The sequence below is a fragment of the Trichechus manatus genome, unplaced genomic scaffold (assembly GCF_000243295.1).
Source record: "Trichechus manatus latirostris isolate Lorelei unplaced genomic scaffold, TriManLat1.0 scaffold00264, whole genome shotgun sequence".
In the NCBI taxonomy this organism is placed as follows: domain Eukaryota; kingdom Metazoa; phylum Chordata; class Mammalia; order Sirenia; family Trichechidae; genus Trichechus; species Trichechus manatus.
This window is the reverse complement of record NW_004444200.1, coordinates 976,383-996,964: the sequence shown is the minus strand read 5'-3', so window position 1 is coordinate 996,964 and position 20,582 is coordinate 976,383. Positions and strand designations below refer to the sequence as shown.

Here is a 20,582-nt window from a genome sequence, read left to right as displayed (position 1 = left end):
CAAAGAAACAAACAAACAAAAAAACCCAAAAACAAAGAAGAAAAAAGAAATGCTCCCAGGGATGTTCCTGTGTGTCTGTGCAGAGTAAGGGAGTAGCTTCTAAGCCCCGCGGTACTGCCCGGCTAGAAGGGGCTCCCAAGCCAAGAAAAGAAAAAGAAAACAGACAAACAAATCAAAACAGAACAAATCAGAGCAAACAAAAAAGCTCTGGGGGTCCTACCAGCGTGGTGGCACGGGCCGGGAAGCAGTTTCACAGTCTAGCGATGTTTTGCAGCCTTTCAGGAAGAAGCAAAGATGGCGTACATAGCCAGGTATTTGAAAGGAGGGGGAGGTGGTGAGAGGTAAGGAAGAAATCTAAAGAAGCAGAAAAAAGCAACACAAGCAGCCAGCAAAAGGCACTCAGTGAGCCAGCCAGTGCGAGCGGGTGAAATCTAAGTGATATTGGGGTGCTTCCTGGACAAGAGACCGTGGCTGCAGGAAGCAGAGCAGGCTAAGTGGGGGTAAAGAAGGGTGGGGCTGGGAAAGCCTATATCGCTGGTTACTGGTTGTTCTGTCTCCTGCTGGAAGCTCCGTGAAGCTGCTTTCTCGTACCCCCTGTTTGCTGATCTCTGATAGGAGTCCAAGATGGTGGATCTGTGCTGCTGTAGCTGATGGGGACCTCTGCATGTTATCTCTCCTTGCTGTCTGTTCACAGTCAGTTTCTTACTCCATTCGGTGCTTGGCTGAGTTCTTTAGCTTTTCATTTGATGTGTAGGATTTCAGGATTGATGTGTGACTCTGTTTGACTTAGTTTTTCTGCTCTTTGCTGTGGAGGGATGTCATGGTGCTTCTCACTATAGCACCATGTTGCCCGGAAGTCCTCATGTGTAAACCGTTTCATGAGTTTTTATAATAGTGTCTCATATAATATTTGTCCTTTTGTGATTGACTTATTTCACTCAGAGTAATTCCCTCCAGATTCATCCATTCATCGTGAGATGTTTTACAGATTCCTCATTGTTCTTTATTGTTGCATAGTACTCCATTGTGTGTATGTATTATAGTTTGTTTATCCATTCAGCTGTTGACGGGCACTTAGGTTGTTTCCATCTTTTTGCTATTGTGAGTAATGCTACAATGAACATCGATGTGAATATGTCTACTCATGTGATGGCTCTTATTTCTTTAGGGTATATTCCTAGGAGTAGGACTGCTGGATCATATGGTATTTCTATTTCTAGCTTTTTAAGTAAGCTCCATATTGTTTTCCAAAATGGTTGTACCATTTTGCATTCCTGCCAGCAGTGCATAAGAGTTCTAATCTCCCCTCAGCCTCTCCAACATTTGTTATTTTCTGTTTTTTTGATTTGTGCCAGTAATGTCGGGGTGAGATGGTATCTCATTGTAGTTTTGATTTACATTTCTCTAATGGCTGATGATCATGTGCATTTCCTCATGTGTCTGCAGCTGCTTAAATGTCTTCTTTGGTGAAGTGTTTGTTCTTATCCTTTGCCCATTTTTTAATTGGATTCTTTGTCTTTTTGTTGTAGAGGTGTTGGATTTTCCTATAGATTTTAGAGATTAGATCTTTGTTGGATTTGTCATAGTGAAAATTTTTTTCCTAGTCCGTAGGTTCTCTTTTTACTCTTTTGGTGAAGTCTTTTGATGAGCATAGGTGTTTAATTTTTAGAATATTCCAAGTTATCTAGCTTCTCTTCTGGTGCTTGTGTATTGTTAGTTATGGTTTTCATCCTGTTTATGTCATGTATTAGGGCCTCTATCATTGACCCTATTTTTTCTTCCATGATCTTCGTGGTTTTTGGTTTTAATATTTAGGTCTTTGATTCATTTTGAATTAGTTTTCATGTATGGTGTGAGGTATGGGTTCTGTCTCATTTTTTTTACAGATGGACATCCAGTTTTGCCAGCCCCATTTGCTAAAAAGACTATTTTTCCCCGTTTAATGGATTTTGCGCCTTTGTCGAAGATCAGATGACTGTAGGTGGATGGATTTACATCTGGGTTCTTAATTCTGTTCCATGGTCAGTGTGTCTGTTGTTGTACCCATACCCTGCTGTTTTGACTACTGTAGCTGTATAGTAGGTTCTGAGGTCAGGTAGGGTGAGGACTCCTACTTTATCTTCTTCTTCAATAATTCTTTACTTATCTAGGGCCTCTTTCATTTCCATATAAACTTAATGATTAGTTTTTCCATCTTGTTAAAGAATGCTGTTGGTATTTGGATCGGGATTGCATTGTGTTTGTAGATTACTTTGGGTAGATTTGACATTTTCACAATGTTGAGTCTACCTATCCATGAGCATGGTATGTTTTTCCATTAAGGTAGGTCTGTTTTGGTTTCTTGTAGTAGTGTTTTGTATTTTTCTTTGTATAGGTCTTTTACATCCCTGGTTAGATTTATTCCTAAGTATTTTATTTTTTAGGGGCCATTATAAATGGTATTGCTTTCCTGATTTCCTTTTCATAGCTCTCTTTATTGGTGTATAGGAATCTAAGTGATTTTTGTATGTTTATCCTGTATTCTACTACCCTGCTGAATCTTTCTATTAGTTCCAGCAGTTTTTTGGTGGAGTCTTTTGAGTTCTCTATGTATAGTATCATATCATCCACAAATAGGGACAGTTTTACTTCTTCCTTTCTAATTTGGATGCCCTTTATTTCCTTTTCTTTCCATATTGCTCTAGCTAGGACTTTCAGCACAATGTTAAACAGGAGTGGTGATAAAGGGCATCCTTGTTCCTTTTCTCAAGGGGGATGTTTTCAGCCTCTCTCCATTATGAATCATGTTGGCTGTTGGTTTTGTATAGATGTCCTTCATTATGTTAAGGAATTTCCCTTCTATACTTATTTTATTGAGAGTTTTTTTTTTTTCAGAAATGGGTGTTGGACTTTATTGCATGCCTTTTCTTCATTGATCGAGATGATCATGTCATTCTTTTATTTATGTGGTGGATTACGTTGATTGCTTTTCTAAGGTTGAACCATCCTTGCATACCTAGTATGAATCCCACTTGGTTGTGGTATATTATTTTTTTGATATGATGCTAAATTCTATTGGCGAGAATTTTGTTGTGAATTTTTGCACCTATAGTCTGGAGAGATGTTGGTCTGTAATTTTCTATTTTGTGGTGTCTTTGCCTGGTTTTGGTATCAGGGTTGTTCTAGCTTCACAGAATGAGTTCAAAAGTATCCCTTCCATTTCTATATTCTGAAATAGTTTGAGTAGTACTGGTGCAAACTCTTCTCTGAAAGAACACAATAATTCTTATTGTCTCTAGCACTTAGCACAAGCTATCTTAGCAGAAGCTACGGTTAGGTTGAGTTACATACCTCTCAAGAGAGGAACAAGTTAATCAATTCTTAGTATCCCCAACAGCTGGAGTGCCTTGCAGACCGTTAGATTCAACAGCTGTTGATGACGATCACCACTCCTTAGAATGAAATTGTTAATTATATTTCCCCAAAGACGGCTGCTGATTGGTTTCTCCACTAAAACTGTTTCTCAGGTCCTCAAAAATCCCAAGCACACTGGTTTAGTGCTGCTGCACTTAATACATACTTGTTGTTGTGTGTGCCTTTAAGTCAATTCCGACTCATAACGACCCTATAGGACGGAGTAGAACTGCCCCATAGGGCTTCCTAGGCTGGAATCTCTACCAGAGCAGATGCCATGTTTTTTCTCCTGCAGAGCAGCTGGTGGGTTCAAACCTCCCCCCTACCCGCGACCTTTCCGTTAGTAGCGGACTGCTTAACCATTGCGTTGACAGTGCTCCTTTAATACTAAGAGGGAAGGACAATTGCTTCAATATAAAGGATCATTGGCTACTTATGAAGTCACTAACTATATAAGTAATAATACATGAGATTTGTATTTGAATTGATTAAATGTGCCTAAAGTGGTAACCCTTCTGGGAAGATGTGAAAAATAAACAGCCTTTCAGTACCACAAAGCCTCTTTCTTTGAATCACGACGCTCTAGAGAAACCGTAAAACACCTCTCAGGCGGCTAGAAGATCGCTCCCGGAAGGAGGAACGCTGAGGAGGCGGGCTTTAATGTCTTTGCCTGCAGATTGGCTAAACCGAACCGCCTGCCTCCGTGATTGGTCACTACTGGACTGGCACGCGGTTCCGTTCGTCAAATCTAGAGGCAGGTGACAATGGCGGCTGCGGACGCCTCGACGACTCGCCTGGCCCCTTCTTCCTATCCGCAGATGGGGCGGAAGAATCGGTTCTGGGGTGCTGCCGAGATACAGTGCACCCGGTGTGCGAAAAAAGTGTCCAGAGTTTCCGGTGAGGAACCCCGAAGATTAAGCCCTTCCGGCCATCCCCGACCTTGCCGGCCTGTTGGGCCCCAGCCTCCTTCCGCCGCAGTGCGGCCCCTGGCAGCAGGGAGAGTGAGACCTGTCCAAGACAGATGTGAGGGAAAGTGTGCTGAGGGTGTGGATGAGCCATAAACAGTGAGTGGTATGAAATGCGTCATTAAAGCGCGCATCCGCACTCAACCTCCAGAGGGCAGCTTCCCGCCTCTCCCTCGGCTCGCTCCGCCCCGCTCGTAATGACTGTCCGAGCCGTTAGAGTGGAAGCCCTCGTGGCTTTAATGTACCCTTTACAGGACAGCGTGTGAATTCTCTTGAGTACTGTTTCGAGCGCGTCCTCAGGTTCACGAAAGAGTAGTTCATGAGCTCTTCGGCTAGAAATTTAGTCAGTTGCCTTGTGGTCAGGAAGTAACGAAACTGATTTTCTTGCGTTGCTTTTGTTAGTGTTTGAGTAGTAGACCACTCTGAAATGTTACTGAGTTGATAAACAGATAAATATTGTGTGCGGATGAGTCCGTTCCGACTCATAGCCACCCTGTGGGATGGAGTAGAACTGCCCCATAGGGCTTCCCTAGGCTGTACTTTTTAAGGGAGCAGATCGCCAGATCGTTTCTCCTCTAAAAAACAGATATAGGACTTTAAAATGTAGCTTGGTTGTAAGCAAGTTTCAGATATTTCAGTTGGCTAAAAAAAAATTGTCAAGCTTTTTTTTAAAATCAAATTAGTGTAATTATCAATACAATTCAGCAAGAAGGCTATAATTTTTTTGTTATTAACAGATGACTGATTTTATCTAGTTTCTTTTTCTTTTTCGTTTTTACTTGTCTCATGAAAAGTCTTTTAAAATGACAACTTTCCAAAGTTATATAGCTAAGGCAAATATGTTTATTATGGTAAACTTCAAATTCTACTTCAAACAAACAAAAACCAAACCCATTGCCGTAGAGTTGATTCCGACTCATAGCGACCCTATAGGACAGAATAGAACTGCTCCATAGGGTTTCCAGGGAGCGCCTGGTGGATGCCGACTGCCGACCCTTATAGTTAGCAGCTGTACTTCTTAACCTCTTAACCACTGTGCCACTTAGAGCCTTAAAAATCTCAATAACTAGGTTTTTAACCAAGATTATCATATTTCCTTAAGTAAATGTTTAAAAAACCAAACCAGGTGCCATCGATTCTATTCCAGCTCGTGGTGAACCCCGTATGTGTCAGAGTAGAACGCCAGGGATTTTCAGTGGCTGATTTTTTGGAAGTAGATCACCAGGCCTTTCTTCTGAGGCACTTCAGGGTGGACTTGAACCTTCAACTTTTCAGTTAGTAGCCGAGTGCATTACCGTTTGCACCGGTCGTTGCTTGAAATAGATGCTGGCTTTGTGAAAATGATCTTTATGTGTTACTGTGTTGTAACAATGATAACGTCTGGCATCTCTCCTATAAAAGAGAGCCTTGCCAACATCATAGATCATCATAAGCAAAGGCTCTTCCTATAAGAGAGAAATCTTCCCAATGTCTTACATTAGCCTTCTCTGTCTCCTTCACAGAATTGGAGGTATAAATTAGTAGAGGGCAATATGATCAAGTAATAAGAATGCTGGACTTGGAAACACAGCTAAGTTGGAGACTGGATTATACAATTTAATTACCCAAATCATGAAAATATTTTTTTCATCTCTAGGTTGGGTATGATATTTACAAAGATCACATGAAATATGTGACAGCAGTTTGTATGATTATAATTCAAAATATAATCGGTATCAAATAACTGTATGTGAATTAATTCAAATGCAAATATTTCATAGTTCTACCTGGTTTTTCTTCTTGACTTTTCTCTCTCCTTCTGACTTGTAAAGTTTCTCCTGAATTACTTTAATAACTCACCCATTTTCTAACTACACTAGGTATCTCTCCCTATACAATAGAATCCCCTTTGAATTTCTCCTCAGATCAGTACAGCCCATTCATCGTAACCAAACAATGGAAAGTTTAATTCACAATAGAATTTCATCAATAGGTCACCATCATGAACTTCAATGTGGACATGCCTTTTGTGAACTGTGCTTGTTAATACCTGAAGAATACAGCACAATTATATGCCCTGATTGTGAGGTAAGTTTCATAATTTTTCGTAATGTTTCATAATTTTTCGTAATGAATGCTTTACAGTTAAAGTAAAAACGTTGGAGAAGTAAAACATACTTCTAGTTGGAAACTAAAATCTTGGATTTTTACGCTGAGGTTTTAAGCAAAGAAGCCTAGCAAAAGTTAAAAGCTTTTCCAGTCCATTTTATAATTGTGACCAAGGAAAATAAAAGGTTAAAGCCATACATTTATCAGGCCACATATTTTGAGTCTTTAGAGACCTCTTTGGGAAATGCTAAACTAAAAGTAACCCTTTGCTTCCTTTTTTCTTTTCCCCATCTTATTCTTAACTCTGCCTCCCCTTTTCCTCACCAATACCATGCAAACAAATTTTGAACTCCCCTGCACTTCTAACCTTTGTGTGTCGTCAAATTTAGGTTTGTAGGTATACCATAGTATAAAAAAGGCAGACAAACTGAACAGTGGCTAGAAGTTAATGCTTACTATCAGAAGCACTAAAAATAGTATAGTTGCCCTAGAACTAAAATCAGTTGATCCATAAAATGAGAACAAATTAAGGATTTTGAATAAAATTACTGAGAGCACCCTTTGCATTTACTACAAATACGAATGAGTTAAATTTTGTTGTTGTTGTAGTTTAAGTGAATGTTTACAATTCAAGTTAGTCTCTCATACAAAAATTTATACATACATTGTTATGTGACCCTAATTGCTCTCCCTGTACTGTGACAGCACATTCTTCCTTTCCACGCCTGATTTCCCATGTTCATTCAACCAGCTCTTAACCCTCTCTGCCTTCTCATCTCACCTCCTGACAGAAGCTGCCCATTTAGTCTCTTGTATCTACTTGAGCTAAGAAGCACACTCTTCACGAGTATCGTTTTATGTCCCACAATCCAGTCCAATCTTTGTAAGAGTTGGCCTTGGGAATTGTTTTAGTTCTGGGTTGACAGAGAGTCTGGGAGCCATGCTTTCTGGGGTTCCTCCAGTCTCAGAACATTAAGTCTGGTCTTTTTACTAGAATTTGAGTTCTGCATCCCACCCTTTCCCCACTCCATCAGGGACTCTCTGTTCTGTTCCTTGTCAGGGCAGAGAATGAGTTAAATTTTTATAGCATGTTTCTGGAAAGTTGTATTAACCTATAAGTTCTTAAAGTTCCACTTGAGAGATCAGATGATGAGGATTTGTAACATTTATTTTTTGTGACAGTGTGGCAAACAATTGATAAGGAGACAGAAGACCTAGAATGCAGTCCTAGTTCTGTCACCCTAAGCTTGAGCTTCTTCATTTGTGAGATAGAAATAATTAATACCTGCTTTGTCTTATAGGATTGTAAGAATCAAATCTGAATTATGTAAAAGTTCTCTACAAGGTATGAGACCATTAAAATAGATGTTATAGTCTACCCTTGATAATTTAGGTGTGGATTAACTGGTTTGCAGGTTAAATGTGGTAAAAATATGCATATTATAATTTGTGAAAGTTTTAATTATAGCAAAAACATTTACATATCATAAGTTGTCTATTTACATTACATTATCTGTGACCTATTCTAGCCACCCGTCCTCTTGCCCCCCACCCGTACTATTACTACAGGTAATGGAGAAGTGACTGTATGCAGATTCTTCAGATGCACTACAGCTGGTTCCCATTTAAAGAAGTCGTTTAAGAAACCTTCCTTAAATTGTCACCGCTCTTGTATTAATTTTTAAAGTTTGTATTTTTGCCAGTATGTAATATTTATTTGGAATAAGATTAGAAAGAATGGAAGAATCTAGTCCGAATTAGTGAAAAGTGTGAATTTATATAATATTTAAGAAATATAATGTATGTGGTCTAAAAAAGTAAGATTTAAATACCTATATTCGCATTAAACCCATTCAGCTGCTTCGTTGGAGAAAGACCTGGCATATACTACAGCCTAGAAAATCCTGTGAGGCAGTTCCCTGTCGCATGTGGTTGCTGAGTCAGAATAGACTCTACCGCACCTAACAAAAACAACAACAATTCACATTAGATTTTCATTTATAATTTATCTTTAACATTGAAGGTCTAGGTGATACTGTTTATTCTAAACTTAAACCTGAAATGATTCCATTCAAGATTAATAGGTATCTTTTTATTCTTGTTTCTGAGTTTGGGTAAATATGGATTGATTTGCTAATCTTTATCTTGCATAGTTGTATGGTTTTTTATAACATCCTTTCTGTGCTTTTGACTGATATTCTGGTTAATTAATAACCATTCTTTAATTTTGTACAGTAAGATGACAGAGATTTTGTTCAATGATAGGATCATATTCAGTTATGATTCCAGAAATACTGGCATTTTAGTGATGTTTTGGACCCAGGTCCGAAAATACATTGAGCCCTGAGAAAAGAATAAGTCAATCTAATCAGTCATCTTGTCAAAAGGATAAGTCATCAATCAGTATATAATTAATATATATTAAAACTGCTTCTGTATTAGAAATGTTATTTATATAAAAATTAAAAATGTGAGTTAGAAGAAAATATGAATTATTGTTGGGGATGTCTTATTAAGCAAATCACTGAAGTCAGAAATCACAAAAGAAAAGCTTGTTAAATTTAACCACATTTTTTCACTTGCAGGCAACAAAAACAAACAAGCAAGCAAAAACACCACCATAAATAAAATTTAAATGACAAGCTATTGGGGGGAAAAAGAAAACCTTTGTTGTATATATTACAAGATAAGAGTATTAATACAATTTTATAACAGTTTTATTTAATATTTTTGTAAACTTTCTGGAAGAAGTTTCCTGTACCTAATCTGCTGATAGTAACGTTAACCTCTTAACTATCAACTCTCAAGCGGAAGAAGAAAAATGAGGAGTATAGGAATTAGGATTTTAGCCCCCAAAAAAAGTTTAGGGGGAAGCTTTAAAAATAACATTCAGTCCAGTGTGATTTGTTAAGAGTAACTCTTTTACTCTGATAAACTAATGGCCAAACCAATGGTACATACTGAAAACCTTTACAGAACATCCTCTTCCCTACCAAAAACGTGTATTTTTAAAAAAAATGGGAGAGTGTAACATTTAGTAGACTGCTTTTTTTCTATTGCCTATTCTCATGAAAGTTTCCTACATTATTTTTAATGGTTGCATAATAAATTATGGTACATGTATGCTATAATTTTCTTAACCAGTCCCTTTACTGATGGACATTTTAGTGGTTTTTACTTTATTTTTCACTATATCATTGTAAGGTCCTCAAACCTACCCCATGCTCCCCCAAAATTCCATCTACATGCTCTGTAATTTCTAGCTCCAACACAACTCCATGTTTGGATATGTCATTTTGTTTTGTTTCGTTTTTTAATTTTTGGCAATTTGATGGGTAAAAAAAATGAGTGCGTCATTGTTTTAAATTGCAATTCCTTGACTCCTAGTGAGGTCAGGTAGTTTTCATATGTTTGACTTATCCTCTTCTGTTAAGGATCTTTAACAAATCATTTCAGATCCTTTGCATGTTTTCCTTTTGAATTGTTTGTATTTTTCCTAACTTGTAAAAGATCTTCATGTGATAAAGATGTTAACTCTTTAACCCTTGGTCCGCTGTATTATAAATATTTTCTCCCAAATCTATCACTTATGATTTTATTACATTTAGTCTTCAGAAATATTTCCTTCTTAAAGGACAAGTATAAGAGCACTATTATAAGAACTCAAGAAAAGGTTTAAACACAGAAGAAAGCATTCTTTGATGGTTACGAAGGTGGGGAGGGAGGGTGAGGGTTATTTACTAACTAGATAGTAGATAAGAATTATCTTAGATGAAGGGAAGGACAGTATAGACTACAGGGGAAGTTAGCACAACTGGACTAAACAAAGCTAAGAAGTTTCCTGAATACAATGAAACACTTAGAGGGACAGAGTAGCAGGGGTAGGGGTCTGTGGACCATGCTTTCAGGGGACATCTAGGTCAATTGGCATAACAAAGCTTATTAAGAAAATGTTCTGCATCCTGCTTTGGTGAGTGGCATCTGGGGTCTTAAAAGCTGGCAAGCGGCCATCTAAGATGCATCAATTGGTCCCAACCACCTGGAGTAAAGGAGAATGAAGAACACCAAAGTCACAAGGAAAGTATTAACCCAAGAGACAGAAAGGGCCACATAAACCAGAGACTTCATCAGCCTGAGACCAGAAAAACTAGATGGTGCCCAGCTACCAGCAGTGACCACCCTGACAAGGAACACCACAGACGGTCCCGGATGGTGCAGGAGAAAGGTGGGATGCAGAACTCATTCTAGTAAGAAGACCAGATTTAATGGTCTGACTGAGACTAGAGGAACCCTGGAAAGCATGGCCCCTGGATTCTCTATCAGCCCAGAACTAAAACAATTTCCCAGGCCAGTTCTTCAGACAGGAATTGGACTGTACTGTAGAACATAAAGTGATACTAGTGAGGAGTGTGCCTCTTAGCTCAAGTAGACACAAGAGACTAAACGGGCAGCCTCTTTCCAGAGGTGAGATGGGAAGGCAGAGAGGGTTAGGAGCTGATTGAATGGACACGGGGAATCGGGTGGAAAGGAGGAGTGTCCTGTCACAGTATGGGGAGAGCAATTAGGGTGACATAACAATGTGTATATAAATTTTTGTATGGGAAAAAATAAAAAATATTTCCTTAAGTATCTAGTTGGTTTTCCCCCTCCTTTGTGGCTTCTAAGTTTTCCCTTTGATCAGAAAAATGTTGTCATTTCAAAGTTATATATATATATTTAAAAATCATTCTATATTTTCTTTCCATGCTTATGTTTTTTTAAAGATATATATTTATTCCTTCTATCATAGACTTTATATGATGTAAGGTGCATATATAACTTTATTCTTCAGAATGATAAGCTGACTTTTCCTACATTTAGTGAATAATCTTTCCTCCATTTAATTGAAATGTCACTTGTATTCTGTATTAAGTTTCCGTATATATATGTGGATCTATTTCAAGGCTCTGTTCTACTGATTTATTGTGCCAGTACCATAGTATTTTAATTAGAGAAGCTTTAATCTTATTATCTTGTGGGATAAATCTGTACTGAATGGTATTTTTAAAAGTTTTGTAATTCTTGCACCATGTTTTTCCATATAAACTTTCAAATTATACCAATTTTATGTTACATGGATTGACATGTTAGGATATTAAGCCTTCCTGTCCAGGAACTTGGCGTGATTTTCCATTTAGTCGGTTGTTTTTTATGACCTCTAATAAAAAAAACTTTTTTTTTTTGTTTTCTTTACTTAGAGATTTTATTTTTTCTTGTTAAATTTTTTTCTAAATATTTTAGAATTTTGAACATATCTTTAAGATAACTTTGTAAAATACAGTAAATTTGTAAAGTATTGCAAGCATTTCATTTAAAATGTGGTAGGATGGGGTGTTTAAATTTAATATTCTGTTTAATAGTTGCCAAATTACCAGTTTCTTCCAAAAATTAAAATAAGGTAGACAGATCATAAAAGCACAGTTTTTTCTTTGATTTTGGGAGGACTTTAGGGTCTTTAAAGTTCTGTCATATGGGGTCACTATGAGTTGAAAACGACTTGATGGCACCTAAGGCGCCTAACAAACAAGCAAAAGTTACTATCAACTTTGTCTATGAATGACACTTGTTGGATTCTGGATAAACAGTTTATTGAATGACTTTCTAGGGTTTTTTTTTAAATCTTATTTTGTCCTTAGGTTGCTACAGCTGTAAGTACAAGGCAAGGAAACTATCCAATAGATGGATCTATTAAAGAAGATTCTTTTATGGAAAGACTGCAGCCTAAAAAGTATGTCCTGTATACACTTATTTTAGTATTTAAAGTTTAGTATATTTCTGAAAGAATAATTTTAAATTTACTGATAAAATGTCATTCTTAGGTCTGTGTTTATAACCCATTGTTTATAGAGTGTTCTTTAAGTTCATAGTTTTGTCTTAGCTGTCAAGGGGATGTAGAATCCAACGCCTAGAGGAGCAAAATTAGTTTGTCTTTGTTTAAAGTGGAAAAAAGAACACAAGGATTGTGACATCAAGACGAGAAAAGCTGAGAGTACATAACTAGCAAAAGTTAATGGTGCCAGATAAGAGGAAGATGTGGAGAAAAAATAACTTATTTCTCTGCTTATGCTTAAGAGTAGCACAATAGGGGACTTTGGTAAGAGGTGACTTGAGAGTGTTGTAACAGGAAAATTAATAACTTTAGGATTGTTTTATTCTTTTTCCCTTAAGACTTTGCACATGTATGTGTTAATAAATGCTTTTTTTGAATGAGTAGAAACCCTGGTGGCATAGTGGTTAAGAGGTCAGCTGCTAACCAAAAGGTCGGCAGTTGAAATCCACCAGGCACTACTTGGAAACCTATGGAGCCGTTCTGCTGTGTCCTATAGGGTCACTATGAGTTGGAATCAACTTGAAGGCAGCGGGTTTGTTTTTTTTTTGTTTTTTTTTAATGAGTAATGCTGAGTTTTTGTTTTGTTTCTGTTTCTTTTAAACAAACCCCAACTAGAGTCAAGCCATCCGTGTTTTTATTGCACTGCTAGTCATTTGAAGACATGGACCACATTTAATTTTTCTCTACTTCCCTGGTGGTGGACACAGAGCAAACATAATAAATGTTTGTTAGATGAAGAACTATAATATCCTGATATTTACTGTAGTCTTTTGAAAATATTTGATTCTAGCTAAGTTTACCTTTAGGAATGACTATGGGATCATGGTGAAAAAGTGGTAAAGTTTGACTTTGCAACTTTCTCAGTGTTAAAGAACCCTTTTTATCAATACCTAATCAATTTACTGGGATCCTCCGAAGTTGGTAATTATATTTTTATCTAACTTTTAACTTTTTAAAGCATATTTAATATGGTAATAGACCATGTGGGCTATAAAGGAAATAATTAGACACCGTCAAGGAACAATCTCATTTGGAACTTGCCAGTTTTGTTAATGGCACCAAGTATTTATAAATCACATCAATTTCTCATGTTCCATATATACTACTTCCTACGGATTTAACTTCCACAATTATCTCCCATATCCATAACACACTTTCCATTTCTTCTACCCTATTCTCTTTCGCATACCTCCTTACCACTTTCAGACTCTCCTCTGCTCATGGTTCCTCATTGCCTATCCAAATAAAATGAAAAATTCTCTAAACTAGAATTCTTGGCTTCATTACTGCTGCAGCTTCTGTTTGAACTTAAATGGGTGTTTAGAAAGAAACCAAAAGAACAGTGAGTAAAACTACTTACCTAAAGTCTGACAGCTGGTTATTAACAGAACTAGAACCCAAGCTTAGTGAATGTTAGCCCTATGTATGTATTCCATTGTATGTATGTACCACATTTTTTTTATCCACTTATCATCTGTTCATAGGCAGTTAGGTTATTTCCACTTTTTGGCTACCTTTTGGCTATTTGGATAGTGCTGCAGTGAACATTGGTGTGCAAGTATCTGTTTGAGTCCCTAATTTCCAGTTTTTTGGAAATATACTTAGAAGTGAAAGTTCTGGATCGTATATGGTAATTCTTTGCTTAATTCAGCTGGTTTTTGACAGGACTTCGAACCTGGTTCTACCCAGTACAGTTATGGCTGAGGAAGCAAAACCAGAACAGGCCAAGATTTTTTAAATTTGGATGAACCAGAAAGATAACCAGAATGGGAAAAATTGCAGGTTGAAGCCTTGCTAGGTTAAATAATCTCCCTCTTAGAAAACAAAGGCAGCATACGCATATCAGCCAAATCTCTTGTCTGTCAGATTTTGAGTAGAGTTGGAAACAGCAGTGTCCCACTCAAAGATGGCAGCTGACTGCACTGCTTAGAATGTGTGTTTCTATCCACAACCCTGCCAGTAATCCAGTCTCCCACATCAGGCCCTGAAAGGACTCACTACGTCTCCGGAGTCTCCCATACCAGGGCTTTGAGTGTAATTTTTTCTGTTCTCAGTTATCATTCTGGTTCACCGAAATTTTAAAAATGCTGGGTCTCTTCTGATTTTGCTTCATCGGCCATGACCAAACCAGTCTGAACCAGTTTGAAGCCCTGGTTTTTGATTACCCTAAAAAGTATAATAGAAAAAATACTGGGTTTAAAGCCTGAAGGCCAAAGTTCATGCCATAGTTTCTCCATTTCCAGTGTCAGACAATCTGGATTCAAATCCTGGTTCTGTTACTTTTACTGTGTTCTGTGAGCAGGTTAGTTAACCTCTCCATTCCTCAACTTCTACATTTCCAAAATAGAGCTATTGTAATAACAACCTTAGAAGATGTGTTGTAAATTAGACATGAATACATGTTAAATGCCTAAACAATTCTTTTCACTTAAATAGTCAGTCAATTATAGCTACTATTATAATTGCTAAACCCTAGACACCCAGATGCAAAGATCAAACACAACCACTATCCCTCCCCTTCTGGAAGATTGCAGTTTAGTTCTTCCTAAAAGCAAGAGATGACACTCAGGCTTAGCCATCACCAAATGCCAAGCCCCTTGTTTTCAGTGTAAATATAACAGACCGTTAGTAGGGTGCTGGTCCCCAAACTCCAGTCTTGTAGAGACACTGCCCTGCCAAGGCAGCAGAAAAATTGTGGCCATAAAAATTAGATTATTGTTCTAAAAACTTTCCTAATGGGAAATAGTTTCTTTGGTTGATTCTACAAGCCACACACTGGAGCTCTTGTGTTATAAGGAATACAAGGATCTTTAATGTAGCACAACCATCTCTCCTAGTTTAACAGAATTTTTTTTTTGTTTTTACGTAATCTTAGCATGTAATTTTCATAGCACAGAAAACTTATTGTATTACCCAATGTTAAAATGCATAGTTGGTAATAGTATAAAATTTTTTATTGTGGTAAATATATATGTAACAAAACATTTGTAACTTCATAATTCTTCACATGTACAATTCAGTGTCACTGTGTTCATCCCATTGGGTAACAATGACCATTATCCATTTCCAGATTTTTCTATCATTTTTAACAGGAGCTCAGTGTCCCCCTAGTAATGAGTACCCCCTCCCTCCTGCCTTCCCCTGGTAATCACTAATAAACTATAAGTGGAGTCATACAATATTTCTCCTTTTATGACTCACTTATTTCACTCAGTATGATGCTTTCAGGGTTCATCCATATTGTGGCATGGATCAGGTCTTCATTTCTCTTTATGGTTAAATAATATTCCATTGTATGTATGTACCACATTTTGTTTACCTGCTCATCTGTTAATGGACATTTAGGCTGTTTCCATCTTTTGACTATTGGGAATGATGCTACAATGAACGTTGCTGTACATGTATCTGTGCTTCTGCTTTCAGTTCTTGTAGGTGTATACTTAGAATTGCTGGATCATATGGTAATTCTACATTTAACATTTTGAGCTGCCAGACTGTTTTCCACAGCAGCTGTACCATTTACAATTCTACCAGCAATGATTGAGGGTTCCTCTGTCTCCACATCTTCACCAACACCTATTGTTTTCCATTTTTTAAATTGTAGCTGCCTATGAAATTCATAACCCATTGCCCTCGAGTCGATTCCGACTCATAGCGACCCTACACGACAGAGTAGAACTGCCCCATAGGGTTTCCAAGGAGCGGCTGGTGGATTCAAACTGCCGACCTTTTGTTTAGTAGACAAGCTCTTAACCATTTCACCACCAGGGATCCATAGCCATCTTAGTCGGGGTGAAATAATAATCTCACTGTGGTTTTAATTTGCGTTTCTCCAATGACTAATGATGTCAAGCTTCTTTTCATGTTCTTATTGGCCATTTGTATTTCTTCTTTGTTGAATTGTCTATTCAAGTCCTTTGCCAATTTTTTGATTGGGTTGTCTTTTTGTTCTTGAGTTATAGGAGTTCTTTATATTTTCTGGATATTAAACCCTTATCAGATATGTGGTTCCCCAAAATTTTCTCTCAGTCTGTAGTCATCACTTTGTTTATAAAGTCCTTTGATAAGCAAAAGTTTTTAATTTTGATGAGGTCCCATATATCTATTTCAGATCTTCCATTTTTTTCAAGAGAAACTAGAAATCTGGACTTTATGTGAAATTTCCTGACTTTTTAAACACCATGCAGGTCAAATCAGATTGTACTATTGTCTATGTATGTAATAGTAGGGTTGCAAAGTGAAATTTCACTTTTGGTAGTAGCTGAATCCATCTTAACCAGAAAAAAAAACCCAAATTTGTTCCAAATTATCATTTTTAAAAGTAAATTCTGCATATCAAGTATACTTACGGGAGATACTTTCTAAGTACCATTTGATTTAAAATAGTTGTATATGTAAATTGAAGTAATCCTTTGACACATAATGTACAATATTTTCTTACTTATCTTCACTATTTTGAAACAAAAGTTGAATAATGAACTCTTCAGGACTCACGCATTCATTTATGTTTTCAAGAATGTGAATAATTCACTTTTGAAAGTAATTGAATGCTTAAAAATTATTTTAGTACTTTTCTCTGTAAAAGTAATGTATTTAAACATCATAGTTTCTTCTGTAATAGGCTTATTTACTTAGCAAACACTGTTGACTGTTTGCTAGCCAATATGAAGATACAAAGATAAAATAGGCAAAAAGTTTGACCTCTGTAGACAAGAGAAATGGCAGCTAACATTTTCTTTGCAATTAACTTTTACCTAGTTAAATCATTACTTTTTAAAAAAATTATCCACACTTATAAGTACGATTTTTTTTTTTAATACTTGTACTTTACTAGCTGGCATTTGTGTGTATAAATATTTATTTTAATTGATGAGCATAAGACATTTTAATGATCAGCAACATCTCTACCAAAGAACATCAGGTAAGGCTAAGTGATTAAGAAATTAAAACATAATTTATACTTTAAGCTATTATTTTTAGGAATTTGTTAAGAAGTTGAATACTTGGTTAAAATTAAGCTTCATATGAGAGTATATTCACTCATGATTTCCCTCCTCCTCACTTATCATAGGTAATTGAAAACCCATTATATGTGTTTTTATAAGTCATCATATGACTTATTTTTGATAGAAAGTAAAAATCAGAATAGGATGTTAAAAATGTTAATGTTGTTAAAACCAAACGAAACCCGTTGCCGTTGAGTCGATTACAACTAGTAGTTTAAAATAATATACTTGACATTTTTCAGGACAAAGAATTGTTCTCAGGATTTTAAAAAGACTGCTGATCAGCTAACTATTGATTTTGAAAATTCAACGTCCATACACAGGACTGTTTTGAACCCATCAACTATAATGGCGGTATGAAATATGTTCGTGAAATAAGATGAAGATAGTATTTTGACTTTGTCTGTGATAGCTTAACTTTTTTCCTCTGTCAAGGTTTCTATACTTATAGATTGTCTTGGAAGTTTAAAACTGACAGTAGTAAATTCATTATCATTACTTGAATCTCTTGTTTTATTCTAAGCTATGCATGAACAATTCTCTTCTTAACTTTGACCAACCCTGTTAGGAAGTTATTGTTGAGTCAGTTCAGATTCATGGTGACCCCAAGTGTGCAGAGTAGGACTGCTTTATAGGGTTTTCAAGGCTGTGACCTTTGGGAAGCAGATTGCCCTGTAATTTCTTCCCTTTGAGCTGAGTTAGTAAATCCAGATTTCATAGAAACATGTATGAAGTACATGTTTCTAAGTTCTGTGTATGGTTTTCCAATTATTTTAATGGAGACCAAAAGGCCTAACTGCGTTTGTTGTTGCTGTTGGGAGGCTGAATTTTACTGTTACCACTCCTGATAACTTTAAATAATGCATTGTTTTAATTTAGGATTAGAAATACAAAAAATTCCAAAATGCTGTTGAATGAAGTATTAAGTCTTTTGTTAAGGATGTCATTAATGGGCCGGAGGAGGGGGAGGATCATTTAACTTGCTACCTTTTCCTTCAAGTTTAAGTTTTAACATAGCCAAATTATCTTTTTTGTTAGTACCTGTTTATAATTCTTAACTGTATAAAAGTACATTTATTGCCATTATAAATTGTTTAAGACAGTTTTAAGTTGAAAATGGTTACAGGGTATAATCCCTTTTAAAAAAAGATATTTTTATAAAAATATCTGGAATGTTATCACCAAAGCTCTAAAATGTTAATGGCCTTTATCTCTGGGCAAACAAGATTAAAAGTGTTATTCTTTTGTTTCTTGTTTTCATATTTCTGTAGTGGGTCTGTGTTGCTTTTATAACTAAAGTGGTAGCTTGATGTTTTTGCAGCTACAATGTGTATCTAAGTATCTGCTTTTATATTTGTATGTGGTTCCCTCCCCTTCTTAGGAGACTAAAACTACAGAAGAAATTGATGAAGCATTGAAGATAGCAGGTTATAATTTTGAACAATTAAATATTGCTGTAAAAGTAAGCATTTTGAATGATTAAATTCTACCATAAAAATATGGGTTTTTTTCTTTACATGAAATCATGCATGATCTTTATAATATGTACTTTTGGGTGTATTATCACTGCAGTTAGAGCGTAGCATTGATTTATTAAAACAACATGATAATTTAATGATAGAGAAACATACAAAAGAATGGAAATGTTTCCTGTGGCCTGCCAGAATTGATCTTGCAGCATTGCTGTGCTAGCGGCCTAATGAAATTGGAACTCTGTTACGGAACCACGATTTCAGAAGTATTGCAGATCATCTTTCCAACACTTGCTCACTATTTACCTAGAGAGTCTTACTCTCTTTTCTCTCTACCCAATCCCCCCTCCCAGAAAAGAGTCTCATTTAATGACAAAGAACAAGCTCCTAAGAACTCAGCAACAACAAATACGTAATCAGGGAGTTGAAAAGGTTATAGCCGATTATGCTGTGGCTCCTTTTTTGCAGGGTGGGACAGAACATTTTTTGATTGGCTAAAAGTGACTGTAAAAAGTCAGGTTTCTTGAGGAATGAGAAATATAATAAAAGTCACAAAGTAGACCAGTCACAAAAGAAGAAAAACATTGAGAGAAGAGGGGCAGAAAGAATGTCACCTGTGATGAGAATCATTAATAAGAAAATAAGTAGCAGATGTAATAGAGAAAAGCAAGTTAGTGGAAAACAGATGAGAAAAGAAATCTCTGATTTGAGAAGGGCTGGTGAGACCAACAGAGAACGCCTGTACCGTCTAATTCAATACAGTAGCCATTAGCCACATGTGGCTTGAAATTTAAATTAATTAAAATTAAGTAAACTAGAAAATTCAGTTCCCCAGTCACACTAGCAACATTTCAATTGCACAATAGCCACACGTAGCTAGTGGCTATCATATTGGGCAGTACTGAGGACATTTCTATCATTTCACAAAATTCTCTTGGACAGTGCTGGCTTAGAACTTAATATCCCCTAAGAACATAAATGTTCAATAGTTGTAGGACATCTGTTGTTAGATAGTTGTAGAGCTTACACTGAGAAAGCCTGGTTAGTGTATGGTGATGTTTTTACTTTGCCTGCTGGTAAGAACAAGGATGATAAAGTATGGAGTGTTGTTACAAAAATCAGTTCTTATGAAATCCTATGTTTGTTTTAAACATGAAGATGTAATTCATTATGGCTTGTGTCTTGAATATTTCAAATAATTTTGAGAAAACTATTGCCTGGTATTTATCTTCATAAAAAGTACTAGGATTTAAAGTTGAACCTTGTAACTTACTCCATTTATTATCATCTAATTTTCTCTTGTGTTGTTATTTTGAAAAGTCCAAAAAGTGACTTTTATTTTCAAAATTACATTGAATAGTACAACTTCTACAAAATACAGATACCAAATTAGGTCTTCCTATTATGTTTTTCCAGATGCTTGAACACATGCAGAATCAAACAGAAGAGGAGACAGACAGTCTTATAGAGGTTATTGAGAAACAATTTGATCAACTTTTTACTTCTCTTGATTCCAGGTAATAATTTGAAACTGTGGACTCAGTGAAACTGAAGTTTTTAACATTAACTTATCATATTATCTCTTTGATTAGATTGAAGTAGTGAATAACTTTTGAATAGATTTGGACGGTAATGGGTGGTTCCTACAGACTGATTATATAGCTTCAAAATGAAGAACAATTAGTACGTTTTTTTAAATTTTGGCTATTTGCCTTCTCGTCCCAATACTAACTGTTAAACCTCTTTTTTTTTTTCTTTTTTTTATATTTTATTGTACTTCAGGTGAAGG

At 36.3% G+C, this 20,582-nt stretch overlaps 1 protein-coding gene across 1 annotated transcript in view; it reads left to right on the top strand.

Moving 5' to 3' along the window:
- Positions 1-4,157: 4,157 nt before the first annotated feature.
- RNF17 (ring finger protein 17) overlaps positions 4,158-20,582 on the top strand; it is a 210,627-nt gene continuing 194,202 nt past the window's right edge. The window contains exons 1-6 of the mRNA XM_023724829.1: positions 4,158-4,290; positions 6,331-6,425; positions 12,122-12,213; positions 17,564-17,675; positions 18,703-18,783; positions 20,210-20,310. Coding sequence (XP_023580597.1) covers positions 4,158-4,290; positions 6,331-6,425; positions 12,122-12,213; positions 17,564-17,675; positions 18,703-18,783; positions 20,210-20,310 — 614 coding nt within the window. The remainder of the gene's footprint in view (positions 4,291-6,330; positions 6,426-12,121; positions 12,214-17,563; positions 17,676-18,702; positions 18,784-20,209; positions 20,311-20,582) is intronic.